This window comes from Lathamus discolor, chromosome 1 (assembly GCF_037157495.1).
Source record: "Lathamus discolor isolate bLatDis1 chromosome 1, bLatDis1.hap1, whole genome shotgun sequence".
Classification (NCBI taxonomy): domain Eukaryota; kingdom Metazoa; phylum Chordata; class Aves; order Psittaciformes; family Psittacidae; genus Lathamus; species Lathamus discolor.
The window spans coordinates 37,935,926-37,958,365 of record NC_088884.1 but is presented as its reverse complement, the minus strand read 5'-3'; the positions used below and the strand labels follow the sequence as shown (position 1 = coordinate 37,958,365).

At 42.6% G+C, this 22,440-nt stretch overlaps 1 protein-coding gene across 14 annotated transcripts in view; it reads left to right on the top strand.

Moving 5' to 3' along the window:
• The window catches only part of GRIP1 (glutamate receptor interacting protein 1), a 334,511-nt gene that overhangs the window by 292,199 nt on the left and 19,872 nt on the right, over positions 1-22,440 (top strand). For 12 of the 14 annotated variants that reach the window (XM_065668374.1, XM_065668350.1, XM_065668402.1 and 9 more), the window contains 8 exons: positions 2,794-2,980; positions 4,208-4,353; positions 5,973-6,053; positions 13,327-13,396; positions 13,640-13,785; positions 18,903-19,047; positions 20,134-20,273; positions 20,445-20,633. In XM_065668374.1, coding sequence (XP_065524446.1) covers positions 2,794-2,980; positions 4,208-4,353; positions 5,973-6,053; positions 13,327-13,396; positions 13,640-13,785; positions 18,903-19,047; positions 20,134-20,273; positions 20,445-20,633 — 1,104 coding nt within the window. The remainder of the gene's footprint in view (positions 1-2,793; positions 2,981-4,207; positions 4,354-5,972; positions 6,054-13,326; positions 13,397-13,639; positions 13,786-18,902; positions 19,048-20,133; positions 20,274-20,444; positions 20,634-22,440) is intronic. The other 2 variants (XM_065668384.1, XM_065668418.1) reach the window with 2 other exon arrangements.

Genomic DNA, 22,440 nt, shown 5'->3' with positions numbered 1-22,440 from the left:
CCAAACATGTGGCTGTAAAAATTGAAGGTTTGCCCTGCTCTCACATGCTTTGTTTATGCCACTTGTTTTCCTCGGCCTTCTTGGTTTTGTTTTCCTGTGTTTTAAAGTACGGTATTCATTGGGGAGACTCTCTAGATCATTATTTGGTTAAAGTTTAAATCCTGAAGTTCATTGTTATAGGCCCATATTAGTACTTGAAAGTGAGACACAAGTTGATGCCAACTTACATGATACTTACTAGATACTACCGTATCTGGTAGAAATTAGAGAGGGTCTTAGATGTGCATGGATGCTCTTTTCTCAGTACATCCAAATGAGCCGCAGCCAGGAGGAACAGTGAGCGTTTTGCCATTTCTTGACTGTTAGAGTGGGAGACTGCAGGCATAATAATCCACATATGTACCTTTAAATACATCCTGCTCTGTTCCTCGCATGGCTGCAGGAATAAAAGTAACAAGTACGTAATCTTCAAATTCAGGATCATTATTTTACGTAACTGCAGAGCATTGAGTAAACCAGATCCCAGGAGCGTTCCTAAGAGTTGGATGAGAGCTATAGAGATATGCTGAAATGTACCCCTAGTAGTAGCAAGCCGCGTTCACTACAACTACTTGTACATCCATGCCCCTTTTTATACCATTAAGGCTACTTCCTGGCCTGTAAAACTTCGAATCCATCAAACAGCAAAAAGAAAGGGCAGTGTTTCTTGCTGCAGTTATTGTTGCTACAAATCCCAGCGTGCTCTTAAATCATGGATTTGGGCACTTGTGGCATTTTATAGAGGCTTAGCAGATAGCTGTTGTTACATGACTTGAAAACGTATTTCCATCTCTGCTCCTTTTTATTTCTGTTTCATTTTCTTTGGGAGTGGGAGGAGTTCCTAATTGTCACTTTCAAGTGTCCGCATCATCAAAATGCTTATCGGGGTGAGTTTTAAATCCCACAAATATTAACTGAATTTCCCAATGTGAATGAAAACCTTAGCTCTGCTGAAAGCTGAAATAAATGTTTTGAGACCTTCAGGCTCCCTAGTAGGGCATTAGAAAAAGTGAGAAAGTTACAGAGCCTGCTGCACAGGGCGAATGGAAACACAAGTGGTGGGAAGCAAAGGCACAGCTAACACGTAATTTTTGTATGACCTTAACGAAAGGGAAAATGGAACTTTTTTGAGCTTGAATGCCCTAAATTTAGGCATTTTAGAAGGTGCGTTAGGGGATCTGGTGTTATATAAACTCTGAATTTATCTGGTTTAGGCATATTTTAGCCTTTGCAGCAGTGAGGGCTGGAGAAGCTCATTTCTTCAGTGCAGTGAATACAAAAGCTGGTGGCCATTTCTAAAAACAACTTAGTATTTGCATTTAGATGTGACCATGTCTAACTAACGAAACAGTAAGAAAGAAGCTTTTAAGTAACTAAAATAATACACAATCCTTGGGAAAATCAGCATAAGAAGTAAGTGAGAATTCGCAGTAATTTAGAAAAGATGATTTCAGAGTTGAAAAGAGCTTTGCTGGGAGAAAACAAATTAATGAGGAGTTTGACAAGTGAAACTCTTGGAGCAGAATTGTCATTGCCAACTGTGCCACACAAATCAGGTTTTATTCCAGAGCAAAAGGCTAATACTTGTAGCCCCAGAGTGGGGAAAATACTCATACAACTTCCGGCATCTTTGTACAGCTGTGCTGGTATTGTCTGTAGTATGGAAACAACAACTTAATTTTTTTCCCACATCCAGGGAAAAAAAAACTCCACAGCTAAACAATCTCTCAAATAAACCTCGAACCTTTATCTAATTCTTAGTAGCTACTGCAGGCAGAAATAGATCTTGAAGGAAGTTAGAGATGGAGAGGCAATGGTGTAGATCTGTAACACGAAAGCATTCAGATTCCTCAGCATTGGAGGATTGACATTACTGGTCTGAACAGGAACTGAAAAAACCTGGCTTTCCGTGTATGACATAATGGAAGGTAGTAGTTCGTCACTGAGAGAATTCAAACAGTGATGCAATAGGCATTTAGGCAGAGATCAAAGAACTGAAGGTGCAGTCTCCTCGTTTCATAGGTTGAATCTCAATGTTGGTTTTGTCTTGATTTGTTCTCTAAGGCAGCCCATTCAGAGCAATAGAAGGAATGAATCAGGAGTACAGAAGTAGCTGCCTGTGTTTCTTACAGAAGTGTCCCCCAGTTCCTTTGAGAGAACCCAAAGAACCTTTTTTTCCCCAAACCTCTTGAGATATACCGGTTGCTAAAACAGAGGGGTTTGTTCAACTTACACTACCCAATTAGCCTGGCAAATTGCTGACAGGTAGCAAACATACACAGTGTGGCAGGAGGCATCCTTATTTGTTGCAAGCAAGCCTGGGCCATGTGCTTTGCTGCTAACAACAGCGCATTGCTGTGCAGTGTTCAGAAGAGCTCGTGCGAATCAGCCTGAATAACAGCTGTGCTTGCGCTTCCAATTCCCTTAGCTCCTGTGAAAATTCTGCTTGTCCACGCCTCAAACCTAATGCAAACAGAGTTCAGGGATGTTCTGAGATTTTGGGGGCGGGAGTGTCAAACACATCTATTTTACTCAGTACAGAACTATCTTTTTGCATTCTAACATGCAACCAGATGTTTTCTATTCTCTTCTATGCCATAACTGTTGATACATAATTTATGAACTTTGGCCTAAGTTGACTTTAAAAGAGATGTTTCATTGACTAGGTTTGTTGTACAGATCAATTTGCTCAAAGAGCAGTGAAGTTTCTGCTGTGTATGAATGTCTCTCCTCCTGGTGTGCTCTGTTTTGTAGTGTCTTTAGCCTCTAGCACTGTTGGTTTGGCTGGGCAGGTCGTCCACACAGAAACCACAGAAGTAGTGCTGACAGCTGACCCCATGGTGGGGTTTGGGATACAGCTCCAGGGTAGCGTGTTTGCTACTGAGACCTTGTCCTCTCCACCTCTCATTTCCTATATTGAGTCTGACAGTCCGGCGGAAAGGTGAGCTTGGCTGCTAAGTACATTTTGGTGAGCATTCCTTGGGGTGCTTTGGGCTTGTTGCTTTCAATTTGTGACAAATTGCAGGGCCTTGCTCAATGCAAGTGTGGCAAATAATAAGCTGTCTGTTCTGACAAGGGTATTTCATATGCTTGATCAGCTATAAGAAGAATGACAAGCACCAGTGGTTTTGTCATCCAAAGTCCTCTGGCAGGAGACTGGAAGCTATATTCATGCAAAAGGGAGGGGAAGGGGGAAACTGGAAACATTGCTGAAATCAAAACAATGGTAATTTATTGTGCCATGGGGGAGAGCAAATCCAGCTCTATCCAGTTCGGGTACAAAACCAAATCTTAAGGAATACAAGAGTTTTGACTTACTAATGATTTCATTGCAGCATTTCGGTTGCATTTTCATGCTTATATATGCCTTCATTCAGGGCATGAGAACAATAGTAGTTGCATAGGCAAGTACTAGCCGCTATTGCAGAGCTACACCACCTGTAGCCCAGTGTCAGATGCAGAGGTGATGTCCATGGGTGGGATGGAGGCCTGAGGTCCATGCCTTTCTTCCTGCACCCCAGCACCTAATGAGCACACCCCATGCTGGGGATGCTTGATAGTGTTGTGGTGCAAAGGAGCAGCAGCAGCTTCTGTCCCGCTTTGTGCCCAGGTAGACTGTTGAGCTGCTATGCCACACTTACCTCTCAAGGTTAGGTTGAATGTGTTTGATCAGATGGTTTGTATCAGAAATAGTTCTGCCAGCAAGACTGGGAAAGTGATTGTCCCCCTGTACTCAGCACTGGTGAGGTCACAGCTCAAACGCTGTGTTCAGTTTTGGTCTGCTTACTGCAAGAAAGACATTGAGGTGCTGGAGTGTGTCCAGAGAAGGACAACGAAGCTGGTGCAGGGTCTAGAGCACAAGTCTGATGAGGAGCGGCTCAGGGAGCTGGGGTTGACTAGCCTTCAGTGTTCATTCTCTAAACCAGTTGTCAAGCACTGGGACAGGCTGCCCAGGGAACTGGCTGAGTCACCATCCCTGGCGGTATTTAAAAGACATGTAGATGTAGGACTAAGGGACATGGTTTGGTGGAGGACTTGGCAGCATTAGGTTAATGGTTGGACTTGATGATCTTAGAGGTCTTTACAGCCTAAACAATTCTATGATTCAATGATTATGCTGGTTCTGGTAACGTGCACATCTGATTGTTTTGTATCACTGTGTATCAAGGTGTGGGGTGCTGCAAATAGGAGACAGAATAGTGGCAATAAACGGTATCCCAACAGAAGACAGCACATTTGATGAGGCCAATCAACTGCTCAGAGACTCCTCTATCACCAACAAGGTCACTTTGGAAGTAGAATTTGATGTTGCAGGTATGAATGTACTGTTACTCTGTCTTGCGAGAAAAGTGAAGGAATAAATCCCAGCACATTGCGAGTGTGGCATCCAAGGTGGAGACTTTCTTCTCACATATACAGCATTCCATTTCAACTGACCCGTTTGAAACATGTATCTTTTTGTACAGCTTTCTCATTTCACATAGAGAAAGCCCTGCAGCGTGCTTCAGAACATAAACAGAAACGACAAGACCTATAGTAAGATCTGGTGACAGTCCCTCCTCTGAGTTATTGCCAGACATTTTTCTGCCCTGAGATAGCAATATTCTGCTGAGCAGAGACAAATCCTCTACAGGGCAGCTAATGAAATGTTTTACTAGACAGAAAAGTATTATAAAAGAGTGGATAAGCAGAAAACGGAAGAATTTCACTTACAGTATCTCACACCAACAATCTAAATAAAACAATAGACACTGAATTAATAAAAGCCACAGAAATCATTGTTTACGTTGCTGGTGAGTCTTTATTATTACTGATGTCTTTTCTTTGTTCTGTAATGTGTTTAAGCATACAGCATACACCTATAAATTCACAGATTGTGTAAATCAAACAAGTACACGTCATGTATGCGCACTATTCCACTATGTAAATAGTAAAAACTTCTACGACTCCTGTGCTCACCTGGCAGTAGCTCCTTTGAAGTCACAACATTGGATGTGCTGTATTTTGCATAGTGTGGTTATTGTTAATGCTGTTACACATCATGGTGTCAAAATCGGACTAAAGGTTCCTAGAGAAATCCTGTATAATCTTTCAGCATGCACACATCTAGTCTAATGTTGAAAACCCAACAAATACAATATGTACATTCGTATACATGGGGAATTAAATATTAAAAAGTAAGAAAATCAAATCATTAAAGTCATTTAAATACACCTGACATCCCGTGTGTATTTCAGTCCCTGGACTTGTTTGTGCGCTCCCATTTGCTCCATGACAGCAGACTCACACTCATGGTTAAACTCCTCTACCACATGTATGTTTGTATGTTCCCGTAGCTGTAATTTCAGTTGCTCCTTTTCAGGTAAAGGCTCAAACTTTTGCTGGCAGTGATGACAAGAGTTAAGATTCAGATACAGTGCTGCAGATCTTCAAGGGGGTTTTGCCTCAGTTAGCTCCCGCTGCTTCTCCATTAGTGATGTTTTGAGTCCTTTTCTCACCAGTAGATGTAAAATCCATGCAGTTACCTTAGCAGACAGTTAAAATATGTTACACCTGCAGCCACAAAGACCTGAAACTCTTTAAGGCTTGATCTCCTTCCTGTCCTTTTAATTGGAAGTTATCTGCCAGCACTAAAATTTCCACATAATGCTCACAGAACTTGCATACGAGCTAAAAACCTGCAGTCTCAGCGAGCTGCTGGCCCGTGCAATCCCCATAAATTGACTTAAACCTCAAAAAAAAGGAGTTACTATGAAATTACTAATAGGGGTATAAATCACACTTTGTACGTCCTGCTTCCTTCACTTCAGTACCTGTGTTTCATCTGTGGCTTGTGATGCTGATGTGATTCATCAATTTACGTGTGTAGTCCCAAGCACTTGGAATAGCTGTGCCTTGTCAAGTTATCTAACATTTTAACTATTTCTTTCTAGAATCAGTTATACCAAGCAGTGGAACATTTCACGTGAAACTACCAAAGAAGCATAATGTGGAGCTTGGCATCACCATAAGTTGTAAGTGAAAGTGCTTATTTTTAAGACCACGTTCATGGGACGATCTGTAGATAGTGGGTCCTGTACCTATGGAGTCATGTTTGGTTTGGTATAAATTCCTCATTTTCCTAGCAAAAGGGATGATAAGCAGTGCTCTGTCTCTGGTGACATATCATTCTGTAACAGATTTATATTCCCCTTCTAGCAGTTAAAGAAGCCGGAAGTTTGACAGGCCTAATGCTTGACCTATTCTTCATGCATAGCACATGTTTAACTCGCATTAAAATGATGTATATTAAAAAAAAACCCAAAAAACCTTAAAATAAGTCAGTAGAATTAATCCCATACAAAAGTATTTCCACAGTTGGGAAGTTTAAAGCAAAGTCTGTAATGGTCTTTCACAGGCTCTCGAACAGAACCCCACTGAACTCAAGGGTTCTCACACGCATGAGTATCCACATATGGGTTATTTTCTGCTTCAGAACCCAGAGTCTGAAGGTGCATCCTCAGTCTGTAAAACTAGCAGGCAGTCCTAAATGTGCAGGTCACATAGCAAAACCCCCTTTCCCTAGGGATTTCAGAGATCGCTAAAGAAGATAACAAGGGTCTGCATTAGTCTGTTTCTCAGAAAGTATTTGTTACTGTTGTTTGAAATCAAAGTGGTTTTATAGTTACTTATTTTGGGAGCAGACAGTAAATTCTGTGTTAGGACCAGATTGTGACCAGGTAAACCAGCATACTGAGTTCAGCCCTTGACGGAAGGAAGAACAATCCGTACCAAAGCTAATGGCCTTGTGTTTAGTTTACTTAATGGCAGTGCAGAATCTGGTCTCATCAGAATTCACATTCCTTTATGGTTGTGGCCTTTCTTAGACTAGTGCCTTTCTTTGGCATTATTCATGTGTCTTGGGAGAAGACTGTGCTTTGACTTACATTCTCAAAGCTTTTACCAGCACAATGGAATAAGGTTAATCAAAAGTACAGAAGGGAGCTCAGTGCTAAGAATTACATCTGAGGAACAAATGAGAGACACTGCAGGGCTGTTTGCTTGCGTTGCACACTTGAATGAGTAATTGCTAGACTCTGTATGATGTGATGCTTGAAGCAAAATCATAAGTCTGCATGTATTTGTGCAAATGAAAATATTGAGAACTGAGAAAACCTGGAGGGAGGTGGTTGTACTTAAATGTTAGTATAGTTTTGTAGGATTATTGGAAAAACGTGGTCTTCCTACTAATTTGATTTGTGCTGCTTTTTGGAGGTTGGGGATCTTGTTCTTTTTTTCTGACTGTAGGAGGGAACTTTGAATAGAAATGTAGTGTTCTTGGGATTTAGTATTTAGCACTCCTCTTCCAAGCTTTGCATACCTTCCTGCCTTGGACGCTGATTCCATAGTGCTTTATGAAATCAGTACTCTGTATAATCAGGGTGACACCTGATTCGTCTTAGCTTTGCTCCGAGTATGCTGCAGTATCTTTAAATTAAATGATCTGTTGTATATAATAATTGTGCTTATTTATAGTATGTAATGCATATGAAATGTGTCCAGGATTAATTATTTGTTAGATTTTAAAGGATTTATGCTAACAACTGAAAGTTTGTACATTTGCTTGGTAGAAGTCTTGAGTTGCTGCAGCTCATGCTTGCTTTTCAGTGCTTTGCTCTGTTCTGCCTGATTAACTCCTAAATGAGGCAGTGTGATTTGAAGAATAGAAGCGGTTTATATTCATTTTGTCCAATTTTTGTCAGGGCACTTTAGCACATCAGCATGCCATTTGCTACCGATACTATAACCAGTTAAACAGGGGTGATAGAGGAGGTCAAGTCTGGGGCTTGATCTGTTTAAGAGTAACCTGTTTCATCCTTTCTGTTCTTAACGTGGTGGAGTTAATGGTGAGAAAGTGCTGTCCCTATAAAAACATTACAGAAAAACTCCTGTCCTGGTTTCCATATCCCCAGCTTAGTTTGGGATTTGGATGAGGAAGTCAGGAAATGACCTGACCTGGCAGACAAAACAGACATTGTCAGAAGGGAAATGTAAGCTTCACCTGGGGTTGGCACCTGGGCATAAGCCTATTTTTAAGTCCAAGTGTTCTTCCAAGTCCACTGTTAGGAGGCAAACATCCTGGAAGAGGAATTTGTATCATTTTCGTTGTGTTGTTTTCCTTGGTAATAAAGACCAAGTGTGCCTGCATGGAGTTATAGCCAAGTACTTGAAGGCATATCTGAGGTGACAAACAACACTAAGACAGTTAAGCTAATTCATGGTCTTTGAAAAGCCTGGCATGTAATAGGGGAAGAGACTAAGCTTCTTTTAATTTCAGATTTATTAATGCAAGAAAAAGCAAAACAAAATCAAAATCCCCTTAGATAACAGAAACCCAAAGAAAGTAAGGCAGAAGAAAGTTTGATGAGCATCACTGTTAATGTTAATCCAGGGCACTGAGTTTTGGAATGTCAGTTACCTCACAGTATACTGGCCTTACCCGTTGCTGCCTTCACACGCATAGTGGACTTTTGTCATCCTTCCCTTATCTCTGCAATGTCTGTCTAATCTTCCCATTAATAGCTCCTTACATTCAATAAAACCTGACTTTATAGTTTGCAAATTTAAGTGACTATATTTAATGCCTCAGATACCATCATTTTCACACTCGGTTACATGGCTGGAGCAATTAGAATGTCTCAGTTCTTAAAATTACATCATCCAAATAAAGCGTGACACAGCAGTGTCCATGTGTGTGGGACTGTGCTTTCGTAACAGAGCCATTCCCCAGAAGGAGGATGGCTTTCAAGTAGATCTAGTAGTATTCGAATCTGTTTCAATTTCTTTGCCAGTGACATTGATTCGTAGACCATGTAATGGAATATAGATTTTTTTGTTTTTTAAGATAAATTTTTGTGCCACTGGCTACTTTATCCTAGGCTTTTTTAAATACCATGAATGATGTCCAAGAAAATGACTTACTAGTACAGACTGGTAATTATAGTTAACATCTGCTTTCCTTCTTCCCCCTCCGCCTTTTCTTTCTGAGTAAGATTCTGATATCCTTACTGATAATGAGCAGCTTGCTTCATAAATAATCACTCTGAAGCGAATGGGACTGCTCAAGGAATAAGAATCTGCAAAGTTGGTAAGAGTATCAGAATCTCACCCAAATTATCATCAGTTTTTCTAAGCTGTTTTGACTAGCAGCTATACTATAGTCTGCCTTATTGCTTTCATACTTAATCAGAAACAAGCCTTGTAAATATCTACAGTTATTTAGCACTGACTATGAGGATTTACTTTCTAAAGCATGTTTCTGTACATTACGGGATTTCACCTAGCAAACTCAACTTCGTTTTGCAATGTTAGAAGAAATTATTTTCAAGACAGGGCCTGAAGAATCAGCAGGTTTCTCAGCTGCTCCATGTGAACCGATACGTAAGGAAGAAAAGAGCTACATCAGCCTCATTTTAAAAGGCTCTTTCATCTATTTAATAATGAAGCTGGTTTTTAAAAAGCCTAGTGGCTGTTAACCAGCACTGTGGGTAAGTGGACTGGCTTCGTATAAGGAATATTTTTCCATCCCATGAGCATTTTCCTCTGCTTCTTCCGTTTGTTTAGAGTTTGATCAAGCTCCAGAACTTGAAGCCAAGCTGAGAGTAGTCAGTGAGTTTTGGCTGCATGGTAGGTGCGACGTTGCACCCTAGAATCTGTCTATGTCACACTGGGGTTTTTAGTTTGGATTAGCAGTGGAATAAGAAAGGGGAGGTTTTGAGGGTGTTTTAACCTAATGGGACAGCTGATGTACAAGACTGACCACTGAACTTGGCTTCAGGTGGCAGGGGAAGTGTGTCTTTACTAGTACAAGAGTACCAGAGTAGAGGCCTGGGACGAGACCTGGGATCACAGGGTAATTTAAAGGGAAAGAGCAAACATCTTGCTAAAGATCAGCCTTCGGGCTGCAGTACTAAATTTAGTATCTGTTCAACTCTATGCACTCTTCAGCTCACTTGTAGTTCGTTATAAAGGCTGTCTGAGGTCTCTGTAAAGGTTCCACAGCAGGTAGACTAACGGCTGAAGCAGGGGGGAGAAAAGAGGAGATTTTTGGTGGACAAGCAGAATGGGTCAAGGAGAGAAAATGAGTGGAGATCCATAACAGGGAGACAGCAGGCAAGGGGAGAGGCTGAAGTGTGGTCGGGGTAGGAGAAACTGGAACCTGAACAAGAAGGCTCGACATGGGTGAGTGGTGAGGTGCTTTGGTTTTAATTGCTTCTTAAAAACTGAAATGAAACATAAAACTGGAGATTTAAAGCTGTGCTTGTGTTTCTTCAAAGTTGAATGAATTCATGAGGATATCTCTTTTTAATTAAGTGGTCAGATACTACTTTCTCAGTGGGGCTCTTGCGTCTCTGCTCTCTGGGGAGAGATGAAACAGTGGTGCGTATCAGAGGGGATGGAGGCTGCATAATGCATGAGATGGAGGACTGCAGAAAGAAAAAGGAGGTGATCTCATTGTCAAGGTGGTTTAATGCTACCCTGGGGAAATCTAGGGGCTCTTCCTTTTCTCTGCACTAGAGTTGTGCTGAGACAAGTCATTTCATGGGGTGGAGAGGGAGAGAGATTTTCCACAGGTGGCTGTTTGATTTTCTGTGGAAACCATTGGGATCCTGGGGTCACACTTGCAGAAGTGCCGAGCGTCTGCAGCTGTGGCTGACAATGCCGGTTGTTGTGCTTTGGGCATAGAAGTGGTTACATACTTCGGAATATTGTGAGGGATAAATGCATGGATATCCCAGGTTGCTCACTGGAAATTGTCATGCTTTGACCTAAATGCTCCCGCGTTTCCTTTCCTCATCTGTAAATCAGGATAATAGTACTCAATCTTGTTGCTGGGGACAGCAGCTGTTCGCTCGTGTTTGGGAGGCAATCTTGGGCTGTGGTGATGCGCAGTACAAAAGTTCAGGAGGCAATCAGTGATTTTATCTCTGCAGCACAACTTGAATCGTTTGTACTAAGTATGCCACGAGCATTGAACAAGAATAAAACAAAGTGTGGTATAGCTGCTTATTAAAGGCTTGTCAGCACGGGGGGATTCATTTCACACTGAGCTGTGTTTGCTGCCTACAAAAAGGCTTTCATCCACCAGACACAATTAATAGTCTAGGATAACTGACAAAATGCTGCTGGTTCACACTTACTCAGTGTGGAACTGTAATAACTGTGTGCAATACCGTACCCTTTGCATCCAGATGTACTCTGTGGCTTTGCACTTTGGGCTGTGCTCTTTTCCCCATTTTGCTTCCTCCTCTCTTCACTTTGCAAAGACAATGGATTGTGTTCTTTAGTACTGGTAACTTCTATAAAGCAGTTTCACAAAAAGCTGTCTGAATATTCAAATCTCAAACTGCAGACGTTATACAGTGGGTGCCATTATAACATCAGAGATGGGTAAAGCAACCCGGAAGGTATAAAAACATTGCATTAAGAAAGAAATACTCATTGATGAAACAAACCCAGAGAATTCAAGTACATCATGGACCTGTCACAGGAGACACGGTAGACCCAAGGTGTGGAAGTATGAGAAACAAGCTATGAAAATTGCGCGTCTCGGAGAAGACCAGTGGCTGTTCTCTGCATTGTACCATAAGTCTTTCCTGAAAGCGTGCTGGTTTAGCAAGTTCCTACCAACTCTTGCAAGCCGTTGTACATCTGTCTTCTGCACTTTCAAGGCCCTGCATTCGAAATACGGTCATTTGGCAGTTCTTACACAGCCCCTCTGAACATTCAAAGGCTTTCTCGGCCAGGGCAGATTAACAAGATCTCTTAGAATATAGTGTTGGAAATGAGATTATTAATACAGCGTGTGTTTGCTGTAGGTGAAGATGTGTCATTTTCCGTCAAAGAATCACGAGATGCTAAAGTAACTGATGTCAGGATTTTGTAGGTGATCCTCCAGCATGGCTAGCTCTTTGGGTGATTCTCAGTCAGGCATTGGAGCTTAATGGAGAAGTACCTTCTGTGAACGAATGCAGAGGCCTCGGTACTGAGAGCAGAAATGGCTTATGGCAACTGAAGAGCCCTACGTGAGCAAAACCCATTAGTGCTTTCAGGAAAACTGAGAGCCTTGCACCACATGGCAATGTTTAATATTAGCCTAGTCTGTTAACAAGAAGCCCAAAAGTCAGTGTGTGTTAACCACATGGGCTACCACCCGCAAAGACCAGCTGGTGTACTTCCCAGTGGCAGACACGCACCATGTATCTTTCATCACCCTCCAGTTCTGAGTCTACTGCTTATCATATCAGATCTCTCATACAGTGTTCAGTCGGCGAATGGACAAACCCTCTACAGGCAGTCAGCAAAGCTTCTCCAAGAAGCATTCTGGAAACAGTCAGTATTCATCGCCTGCTTCCACTGGGGCAGTTTGTGCAACCGAAAGTCAAGCAGAATTTGCCAAGCAAATTTCCTGGACAAAGGAGATTTGTCAGATACTTTTGCACAAGTCAGTAAAGAATTGCAGTGATGGGCACTGTAGAGCCAAGCATGCTTTTAACCATGATGGACAGATAGGAAATTGAAACATGTGATACACCTCCAAGAATATATGAGTGAGGTGTGCAAGGGGGGGACTGCTGTGGGGTTCACTAATTCAACCATTGCTGGAATTGCAGGGTTTCTAGTAGGTATCTGCAGTACAAAGTGGGGAAAAGTCCACAATGCTTAAGGCCCACAGCAATACAGAGGAGCAAAGTTACTCATTCAAAGAGGCACTGGTTTACCTCAGAGTCACAGTGCTTTGGCAAAATATCATGAGTGGGCTAGCCCACGTTCCTTTACATCCGCTTCTGTTTCATTCAGTGCTTAAAGCAGAGGCATGCCGATAATGCTTCCCGCGTGAGAAGGAGGAATCTACTTCACACTAAATGAGGTGTTAGGAGTAGTGGCCACCCATACCGTTTGGCTTGTACACAGTTAGCACATCTGCACAGCATTTCATAATAGATCGCTGGAGCTGTACTGTGATATATTCAGATGGTTCAGTCCTAGTCTAACTCGGGATTTAGACATACCAGGTTTAATTCACTTTGCATCGGTTTCCTTAATTCTGACATTTCTAATTTTTGAGGAGTATGCAGTCTTACTAATATGCTGCTCATGGTTGTATTCACGTACGTATAATTTAGGAAAAGGAGAGGTATATAATACTAATAGGTAATGTGTATGAATTACTTATTTATGGGCAGAATTAGCCCATCTGCATATCTGGTAATAAAGTCAGATACTTGTATGTATTCTTCATTACAGCTCCGTCCAGTAGAAAACCAGGGGACCCTCTGGTTATTTCTGATATCAAGAAAGGAAGCGTTGCTCACAGGTAAGACTTTCAAGTTCCCAGGAAGAACCTGTTTCCATTGTGTAGCCAGCCAGACTCCAGTTACACAGAGGGAGCTTGTAAGAGACTGCTTTGTTGTTGTTGTAAAAAGCAGTTGCAAATGAAAATGCCAATACATGTTTCTAAAAATCTGTCTTATTGCTGTAATAATAATGGTCATACCTGCTAAGATAACTTGCATTCATGTTACTAGAATTTCATGCGAGTTTGTTTGCTTGTTCACAGAACTGGGACACTTGAACTGGGTGATAAGTTGCTTGCAATAGACAACATTCGACTTGACAATTGCTCCATGGAAGATGCTGTCCAGATCCTTCAGCACTGTGAGGACCTTGTGAAGCTAAAGATCCGCAAAGATGAAGATAATTCCGGTACTGGCAGTGCAGATTTCTGTGTGGTTTCAGCATTTTCAGAACACAGGGTTATCCCTTTGCATTTACATTTTAGTGAAACGTTTTTTCCTAAACATGGCTGATTCATGCTAACGCTAATCAGAAAATGTCACATGAAAAAGAATTTTACTGCTGTATCCAGTTTTGTATTTTACAAGTGGCTGCATTGGCTGCAGGAGCTGCACTGCAAGATGAAGTCTTCCATTTCCTGGAAAGGCAGCTTCCCCTCGGGTGCAGCCACATAAGGTTGATCGTTATCTTGTCAGCTTATTGAGGTTTTTTCTGCTTTTAAGATTGGAATCATGGGTTGCAAAGCATGGATTCGTAGGCCTCAGCTCTCCAGCAGAGTGGTGAAGTGCACGCTTTATCCACAGACTTACAAACGTGACTTTAGCATGACTATGCACGTGCTTAAGGCAAGGAGTCCTTTACACGCTGTGCTGGATGGATGATGGACTCCATAGTGACTCCATCACTAGGCATATCAAGGATGAGGGGGTCATTAAGAACAGCCAACATGGTTTTATGAGGGGAAAGTCATGTATGACCAACCTTATAGCCTTCTATGAGGAAGTGACTAGGTGGAGGGATGATGGTAGAGCGGTAGATGTAGTTTTTCTTGATTTCAGTAAGGCATTTGATACTGTCTCCAACAGCATCCTCATAGATAAGCTAAAGAAGTGTGGGCTTGACGATCAAGTAGTGAGGTGGATCGAGAACTGGTTGAAAGGAAGAAGGCAGAGAGTTGTGGTCAATGGCGCAGAATCTGGCTGGAGGTCTGTGACTAGTGGAGTTCCTCAGGGGTCGGTGCTGGGACCGGTGCTGTTTAATATTTTCATCAATGACCTGGATGAGGGAACTGAGTGCACCCTCAGCAAGTTTGCTGATGACACAAAACTGGGAGGAGTGGCTGACACACCAGAGGACTGTGCTGCCATTCAGCGAGACCTGGACAGGCTGGAGAGTTGGGCGGGGAGAAACTTGATGAAATTTAACAAGGGCAAGTGTAGAGTCTTGCATCTGGGGAAGAACAACCCCATGTACCAGTACAGGTTGGGGGTTGACCTGCTGGAAAGTAGTGAAGGGGAAAGGGACCTGGGGGTCCTGGTGGATAGGAGGATGACCACGAGCCAGCAATGTGCTCTTGCGGCCAAGAAGGCAAATGGCATCTTAGGGTGCATTAGAAAGGGAGTGGTTAGTAGGTCAAGAGAGGTTCTCCTCCCCCTCTACTCAGCCTTGGTGAGGCCGCATCTGGAATATTGCGTCCAGTTCTGGGCCCCTCTGTTCAAGAAGGACAGGGAATTGCTTGAAGGAGTCCAGCGCAGAGCCACAAAGATGATTAAGGGAGTGGAACATCTCCCTTATGAGGAGAGGCTGAGGGAGCTGGGTCTCTTTAGCTTGGAGAAGAGGAGACTGAGGGGTGACCTCATCAATGTTTACAAATATGTAAAGGGTAGGTGTCAGGATGATGGAGCTAGGCTTTTTTCAGTGATATCCAGTGATAGGACAAGGGGCAATGGGTGTAAACTGGAGCATAGGAAGTTCCACGTTAACATCAGGAAGAACTTCTTTACTGTAAGAGTGACAGAGCACTGGAACAGGTTGCCCAGGGGGGTTGTGGAGTCTCCTACACTGGAGATATTCAAGGCCCGCCTGGACAAGTTCCTGTGTGATGTACTGTAGGTTACCCTGCTCTTGCAGGGGGGTTGGACTAGATGATCTTTTTAGGTCCCTTCCAACCCTTGGGATTCTGTGATTCTGTGATTCTGCCTCCTTAGGTTCTCTTTTCCATGCTGGCTTTCAAACTCTTTCTTCTTACAAATATTTCTAGCTTCTGGCTCCTTTCTGCTGTTTTCCCTTCCTCTGCTGTCTCCCCAGCTCCTCCTCCCTTCTCCAGACAGTTGTATGTGCCTCAGAGCTGTGTTCCTCAGAGCCAGCCGTGCAGGTGAGACCAGCGGCAGGGTACCTGTCATCTGCTCCCCCGCACCTTGCTCTTCTTTGCCCTTTTGTCCCTATGGATCAGATGTTACTCTGACGAGCAAGGCAGTAGTGGACAGGGCAGAGGCGCTGCAGCGCAGAGGGTCTGCTCTCATTGAATGTGGTTTCCAAGAACTACCCACACCTGCATCACAAGAAAAGGCAGAAGGAATATCTCAAAAGCCTGAGACCCAAAGCCATGGTAATTTGATTGTGTTTCCTCCCCAGATGGAAGTACGTTTCCAGCAGTTTCTATCTTCTCTTTTCTTTTTCCCCCATCAGATTCCCAAACTGAGAAAAAATTCATCTCCCGATTAACCTAATGTTTTGAATATCAGATCTCTCTGCTTGCGTGGCAAAACTGGCCTTCATTGTTAATTCAGGCCACGTGCGTGCAGTGTTCTTGGATAGCTTGTATTTGTGCTGCCTGAAAAGAGCACTGAGGAGAGCACTGTAGTAATTCCACATTTGTTGCATTCTGCCATTAATTTTAATAACTATGGCTAAGCAGAAGACAGACATAATGGACCGGTCTCCTTTCCAGTCATTCACTAAGATCTATAAACTTCCAACTCTCATGTGGCAGGGCTGCTCTATGATTAATAACTTCTTATTCACTCACTGTTGATAGCAGAGAAACTTCAACCCTTGGCAAATACTGGCTATTACATTTTTAATTAGCTTGATGGATTACTTCTCATCCTTCAGGCGAAGCCTTGCACCATGTCAGTGCCACACCTGTGTAAGCATCAGCAGCATTAGATCCCCAAGGTTTTGTTGGTGCTCCATAAATGCTTCAGCAAGCAAGCAAGAGCTGCCACTCTTTCGCTGTGCAGTGGCAGCTTGCAGCACTGTATGCCAGCCAGAGGCTTCCGGTGGGGTCTTGGGAGTTGGACACACGTGGAAAGAGCATGTCAGAGAAGGTGCAGTTGATGTGAACTGTGCCAAAACACTACTGATAATGCCCCAATTAGGAATATAAGGCCAAGACTAGGCATGAAAATGCCAGAATTCTTTGCTGAATAAACACACTAATTCTTCTCACCTTCGGTTCTATATGTGTACCATTTTCTTTAGGGCGGATAGCAAGGGGGAAACAGGAGGGAGCTGGGGTGGTGGGAAGTTAAAGGCCTGCATTTTCTGCAAACTGGGATGATTAAGGGAGTGGAACATCTCCCTTATGAGGAGAGGCTGAGGGAGCTGGGTCTCTTTAGCTTGGAGAAGAGGAGACTGAGGGGTGACCTCATCAATGTTTACAAATATGTAAAGGGTAGGTGTCAGGATGATGGAGCTAGGCTTTTTTCAGTGATATCCAGTGATAGGACAAGGGGCAATGGGTGTAAACTGGAGCATAGGAAGTTCCACGTTAACCAGGTTCCCCCCAAGATATTAATGTTTCTCCAGCTCTGCTCAAGTACCGTGTTCAGCATTAGAAGAAAGCAGCTCTGAACCTTTGCTAGTGATGCAGGTAGCTCTTTTTCCTTACAGTTTTTCTGTGGACAGGAGCAGGAATGGGGACATTTGAATTTTCTGACTTGTCTCAGGTTAGTTCTAGTAACATTTACGGGTGTGCGCCCGAGACATTCTCCACACTCAGTGAGCCCTTCAAAATGTCATTACCCACAGATCGAGGGAAAGCTGCCCGCCAGGCCACTCATCCTGGCTGAATACCAGTATCAGAAGATGGGCAAGGGAGCATTTGTTATTTTGATCTGAGGAGAACTCTGGCATTTGAGATCTTAAAATGTCCCTTCCCAGCCCAAAGATAGCACAGCTGATTGCTCTCCTGATGTGTAGTTCTTGATAATATTTAAAGAGCACTGTATAGGAGCCTTTCTTGTTGCTGCAACACCCACTGGGTATTGTTTGAGAAAAATGCATTGTATTTAAGTTTACCCAGTGAGGAATTTTTCCCCATTTCCGATGACTGGTTGGTGAGATAAAAAATCACAAAATAATGCTAATTACTTCATCCAATATAATGAAACAAAATCTAATGGAGTTACTATTGAACTGAATTTACAATTCAGAGTTCGGAAGCTATTTCTGATTCTGTTACAAAAGCTCAAAGCTTGTCCATCAAAAACATTTGAATTATCTTTGATGTTCTAGTTACCTTCGTTCAGTTCAAGAAACAGATGAGTACCAGCATTCATACAATAGTATAATTTGCCTCCTGGCAAATGTGGCCAACAGCCTCCTGGACTGCATCAGGCAGAGCAGTGCCAGCAGGTCAAGGGAGGTGATCCTTCCCCTCTGCTCATCCCTGGTGAGACACACCTGGAGTGCTGGGTTCAGACCTCGGCTCCCCAGTGCAAGAGAGGCATGGACATAGTGGAGCCTGTCCAGTGAAGGGCCACAGAGATGATGAAGGGACAGAAACACCTCCCCTGTGAGTCAAAGCAGGGTAAACTGGGACTGTTCAGCCTGCAGAAGAGAAGGCTCAGAGAAGACTTTTATCAGTTTATATAAATATCTGAAGGGAGGTTGTAAAGCAGATGGAGCCAGGCTGTCTGCAGTGGTGCCAGGCTGTCTGCAGTGGTGCTGTAACAGGACAAGAGGCAATGGACACAAACTGGAACACAGAAAGTTCTGTCCGAGCATCAGGAAGCACTTCTTTACGATGAGGGTGACAGGGCACGCAAACAGATTGCCCAAGAAGGCTGTGGGGTCTCTTCCTTGGAGATACTCAGAAGCCATCTGGACACAGTCCTTGGCAGCCTGCTGTAGGTGGCCATGCTTGGCATGAGGGGTTAAACCAGATGACCTCCTGAGGTCCCTTTCGACCTCAAGCTGTAATTCTGTAAGAAAATAGACTGAAGTTATATTTTACTAGGAAAGAAGATATAATTTTAAATGGAATAAAATTTAGTCTTAATAGAATGAGGAGCGTTTTTCTATTGACTTCAGTGTAATCAGGTTTTGGCAATAAAAGAAGAAATCGCACAAGAGAGAATATTTTTTCCCGCAATAATCCAGTAGAATATGATTAAGAAGCGTATCTGAAATGTAATCCTTTGAAAATGTTGTCTGATTACCAGTCACTAGACTGAATGTGCTATTTTTTTCATTCCCTCTTTCATAAGAAACCAATTGCATCCCCTTGGCATTTATTGCAGATGAACAGGAGAGCTCTGGAGCAATTATTTATACTGTTGAGCTCAAGCGCTATGGTGGGCCTCTTGGAATTACAATCTCTGGTACTGAAGAGCCTTTTGATCCCATAATCATTTCCAGCCTTACAAAAGGAGGATTAGCTGAAAGGTAAATTGGAATGTAAATTATTTTAAAATGCTCTTTTTTTGCAAGGTAAAGATTTATTTTGTTTACCTGCAGATGCTAATTTTCATGATTTAGCAATTTCTATTTTTACAGTTCTCTATCTGAATTTATCATCTCTTTACTGATGCTTTTTGATCATTGCCAAGTTCAGGAGCATGAGCAATATCTTAACAGGATGCTCTTGCACATACTGTACAAGACAGAGCAGAGGATTGTGGTCCTTATTATAAATCACCTATAGTAAAGACTAGTCAATCAGACTGCTCAGTCACAGAACATTTTAGCAGCCATTTAAAAGCAATAGCCCTGTGCAGTACAACAGATAAAGAAAGCACTTTGTGTGTCTATGTTTATCTGAACTTAACCATATATTTCCATGCTACTTAACGTATACTCACACTGCATCTGTAGGTGCACTTACATACACCATAGCAAGCATTATCTAAGGATAATACTTGAATCATACTTCAGCATTTCTCATCATGGTCAGTGATGAATAGAGAAAAATGAAAATGCTAGGGTTTTCCATTGCCTGTTACTTCTAAGATGGGTACTGTCCTTGCAACTGGTACCTTTGGTGGTGGATTCAGAGAGAGCACACAAAACATGACCCTGTGCAGAGCCAGAACAAACAGCGCATTTACACAAAGAGAACTTATTTTCTTCTCTTGATGTGATCCATCCTGAAAGCCGTGTTGGTGAAAGAGCTGTTACCTGCTCACACTGCCATTATCTCTTACCTTGTGAGGTTTCTAGAAACTCAACTCATTTCAGAACTAAACTGCGCTGTCTGAGACTGCTCTTAAGCAGGTGGGCTGCAGTGAATATCATCCACAGGTGATTAACTCAACTACTGCAGTAACACAGGAATCCACGCCTCCGTGCCTCAGCTCTGATATTGTCACTACAACAAAGGCGACTTGCTTTAAGCATTTTGAACAAAAGAATTGCTCTGTAACACAGCTATAAAAGCAAAATGAAAGAAAGGGAGATGAGTCTTTCATGCTCCAAATATGCAAAGAAATTGTCTTTGTTGCTTCTTATGCACTCTTCTCTCTCTTATTGTAGGACTGGCGCAATTCACATAGGAGACAGAATCCTAGCAATAAATAGTAGCAGTCTGAAAGGAAAACCTTTGAGTGAAGCCATTCATTTATTACAGATGGCAGGAGAAACCGTCACCTTGAAAATCAAGAAGCAGACAGATGGTGAGTATGGCCAAGAGTAGCATCAGCGGTCATGTGTGTGTTGTTACAGATTAACAAGCATTCAGGCCATCCCTGGAAAAATGTCGTGTCGGTTGTAAAAAGCATTTTCTTAGAACTGCAGTAAAGCAATGACCGCCCTGGCCCCCCCTTTTTCTTTATAATCCTATTCAGCTACCAGTCCCAAGAAATTTTCTGTCCCCGTGGGTCACGTAAGTGAATTGAGCGATGCTGAAGATGAAACCTCTGCTGCACAGAAATCTGGCAAACCCTCAGACATCTATTCCACCACAGTCCCAAGCGTTGACAGCGCAGTGGAGTCGTGGGATGGCTCTGGTATTGATACCAGCTTTGGAAATCAAGGTACTATCGCAAATGCAATCGAGATTTAAAGTAGAAATTATCGCCTTCATGGTTGACCTTCCTTTGCCTTAAAAAGAAGTTTATCTGTACCAGCTTTAAACCTCATACCCTGTAATGTGCCAGTGTCTCATAATGACCACACACTTCACCAGGCACCATGATTTCTCACACTTGGCTGGTCTCAGATTCATTCCTTCATGACAACGGGATGTGTTATGAAGCACTTATCAATACATTAACAGGCTTTTGTTAGCTTTACTGACATCTGAATAGCCTGGTCCCCAGCTCATCCACAACTAAATGAGTTTATCCTTCAGGTAGGGATCAATGCAAGGCACAGAATGCTCTGAAGATGTTCACTAATTTGATGCCCGTATGCAGTAATTTTTAACTGGCAACAGATTTACTATAAACTGCTGCAGGGGGGATGTTAGCCATTGCTTAGGATTTGTAAATCTTTTGCTTCTTCCTCATTCCTGCAGCATTAACATCTAACTTTCAGCTCTCAAAAACAGTCATTCTGCTTAAAGACATGATTGTCCTTAACAATAAATTGTCTGCTTCTGCATCACTATTGTTTTATACAGGATTTTCAAATAATCTGCTTTTAGTTTGTAAGACATTTGTTGAGGCAGTGAGGGATGCAGATATCTCGTAATAGTCTAGATTGCAGGAAAAGTAACTTCCACACAGCTTCAGTGTTTTATTTAACTCTCTTTAAAATGTTTATACCCATAGTAAAGCAGGTATCTGGACAGGCACACCCTCACCTCAAGTAATTTTCACTCGCTCGCGCTGGTTGTGTGCATTCTGTTCAGTTTAGTGCTCTATTTCTTGCTGTTGCTTTCCAGGAGCGAGGGCAGTAGCTCATGGGCAGCTGCTTTGTACCCTCACATAGAGAACTGAAACTGAGCTCTGCCCAACAGATTTTCCATATAGACTGAAGTTCTGTGCTGATTCCTTTCATTGCTATGCTCTAATGTTCCTGTTCCGGGATAACACCGGCGGTTTCTTCTGGAGAGCAGAACGTGTATTTAGTACTCCACGTACTGGGCTATATTCGCCCTGTACAGTTTGTATTTCTCTGGAGTTAGAGTTGGGATAAATGTGTCTTTTTTCTGTTTTTAACTGGTTTGGTCAGTTTGTCAAAATAAACCGTGTGAGATTTTCTTCTGGTATTTCTAAGTTTTAAGGACAAGCATTGCTGAACAAGTGCCAAAATGATAGTTCTCATGTCCTGCGTGAATCGATGATACTTGGAGCAAATTGCTCAGCTGTGGAGAGGATTGAGGCCCAGACTACTTTCCAAAGTCCTGATGATTCCGATGCCGAGCCAAAACCGAACCAGTATCTCAAAGGAGATAGTTTTCTAACTGCCTTGAAAAAATCAGCCCAGACTTGGCTGGATACATGGCACTTCTGTTAAACAGCCTGAGTGCAATCAGATGTGCGCCTTATCCCTTGCCGTGGTACTAATGTGACCCACATTTCTATTAAAGTTCATTCTGTCTTGACCTGTCAAGTTGAGTTTGGCTTCTCTCCAAACCTTTCTTGGCACAAGAACAGGCTAAGCAAATTGAGGAGTTTGGGGAATGTTTCTGGAGCACTGGACAATGCTTCCTCCTATTAGTTACTGATTTGATGCTGATGAGCAGTCTTTTCTCTCCTTGAATTACTACCCCATTTTGTACCTTTGTCTGATGTGTCTGCCTTGCTGCTCTGGAGCCTTCCACACACAGCAGTCACATTTTCACAAACCCTTCCTAGAATCTGGCAGTGTGTTAATGTCTGCCAACCACCTGGAAAA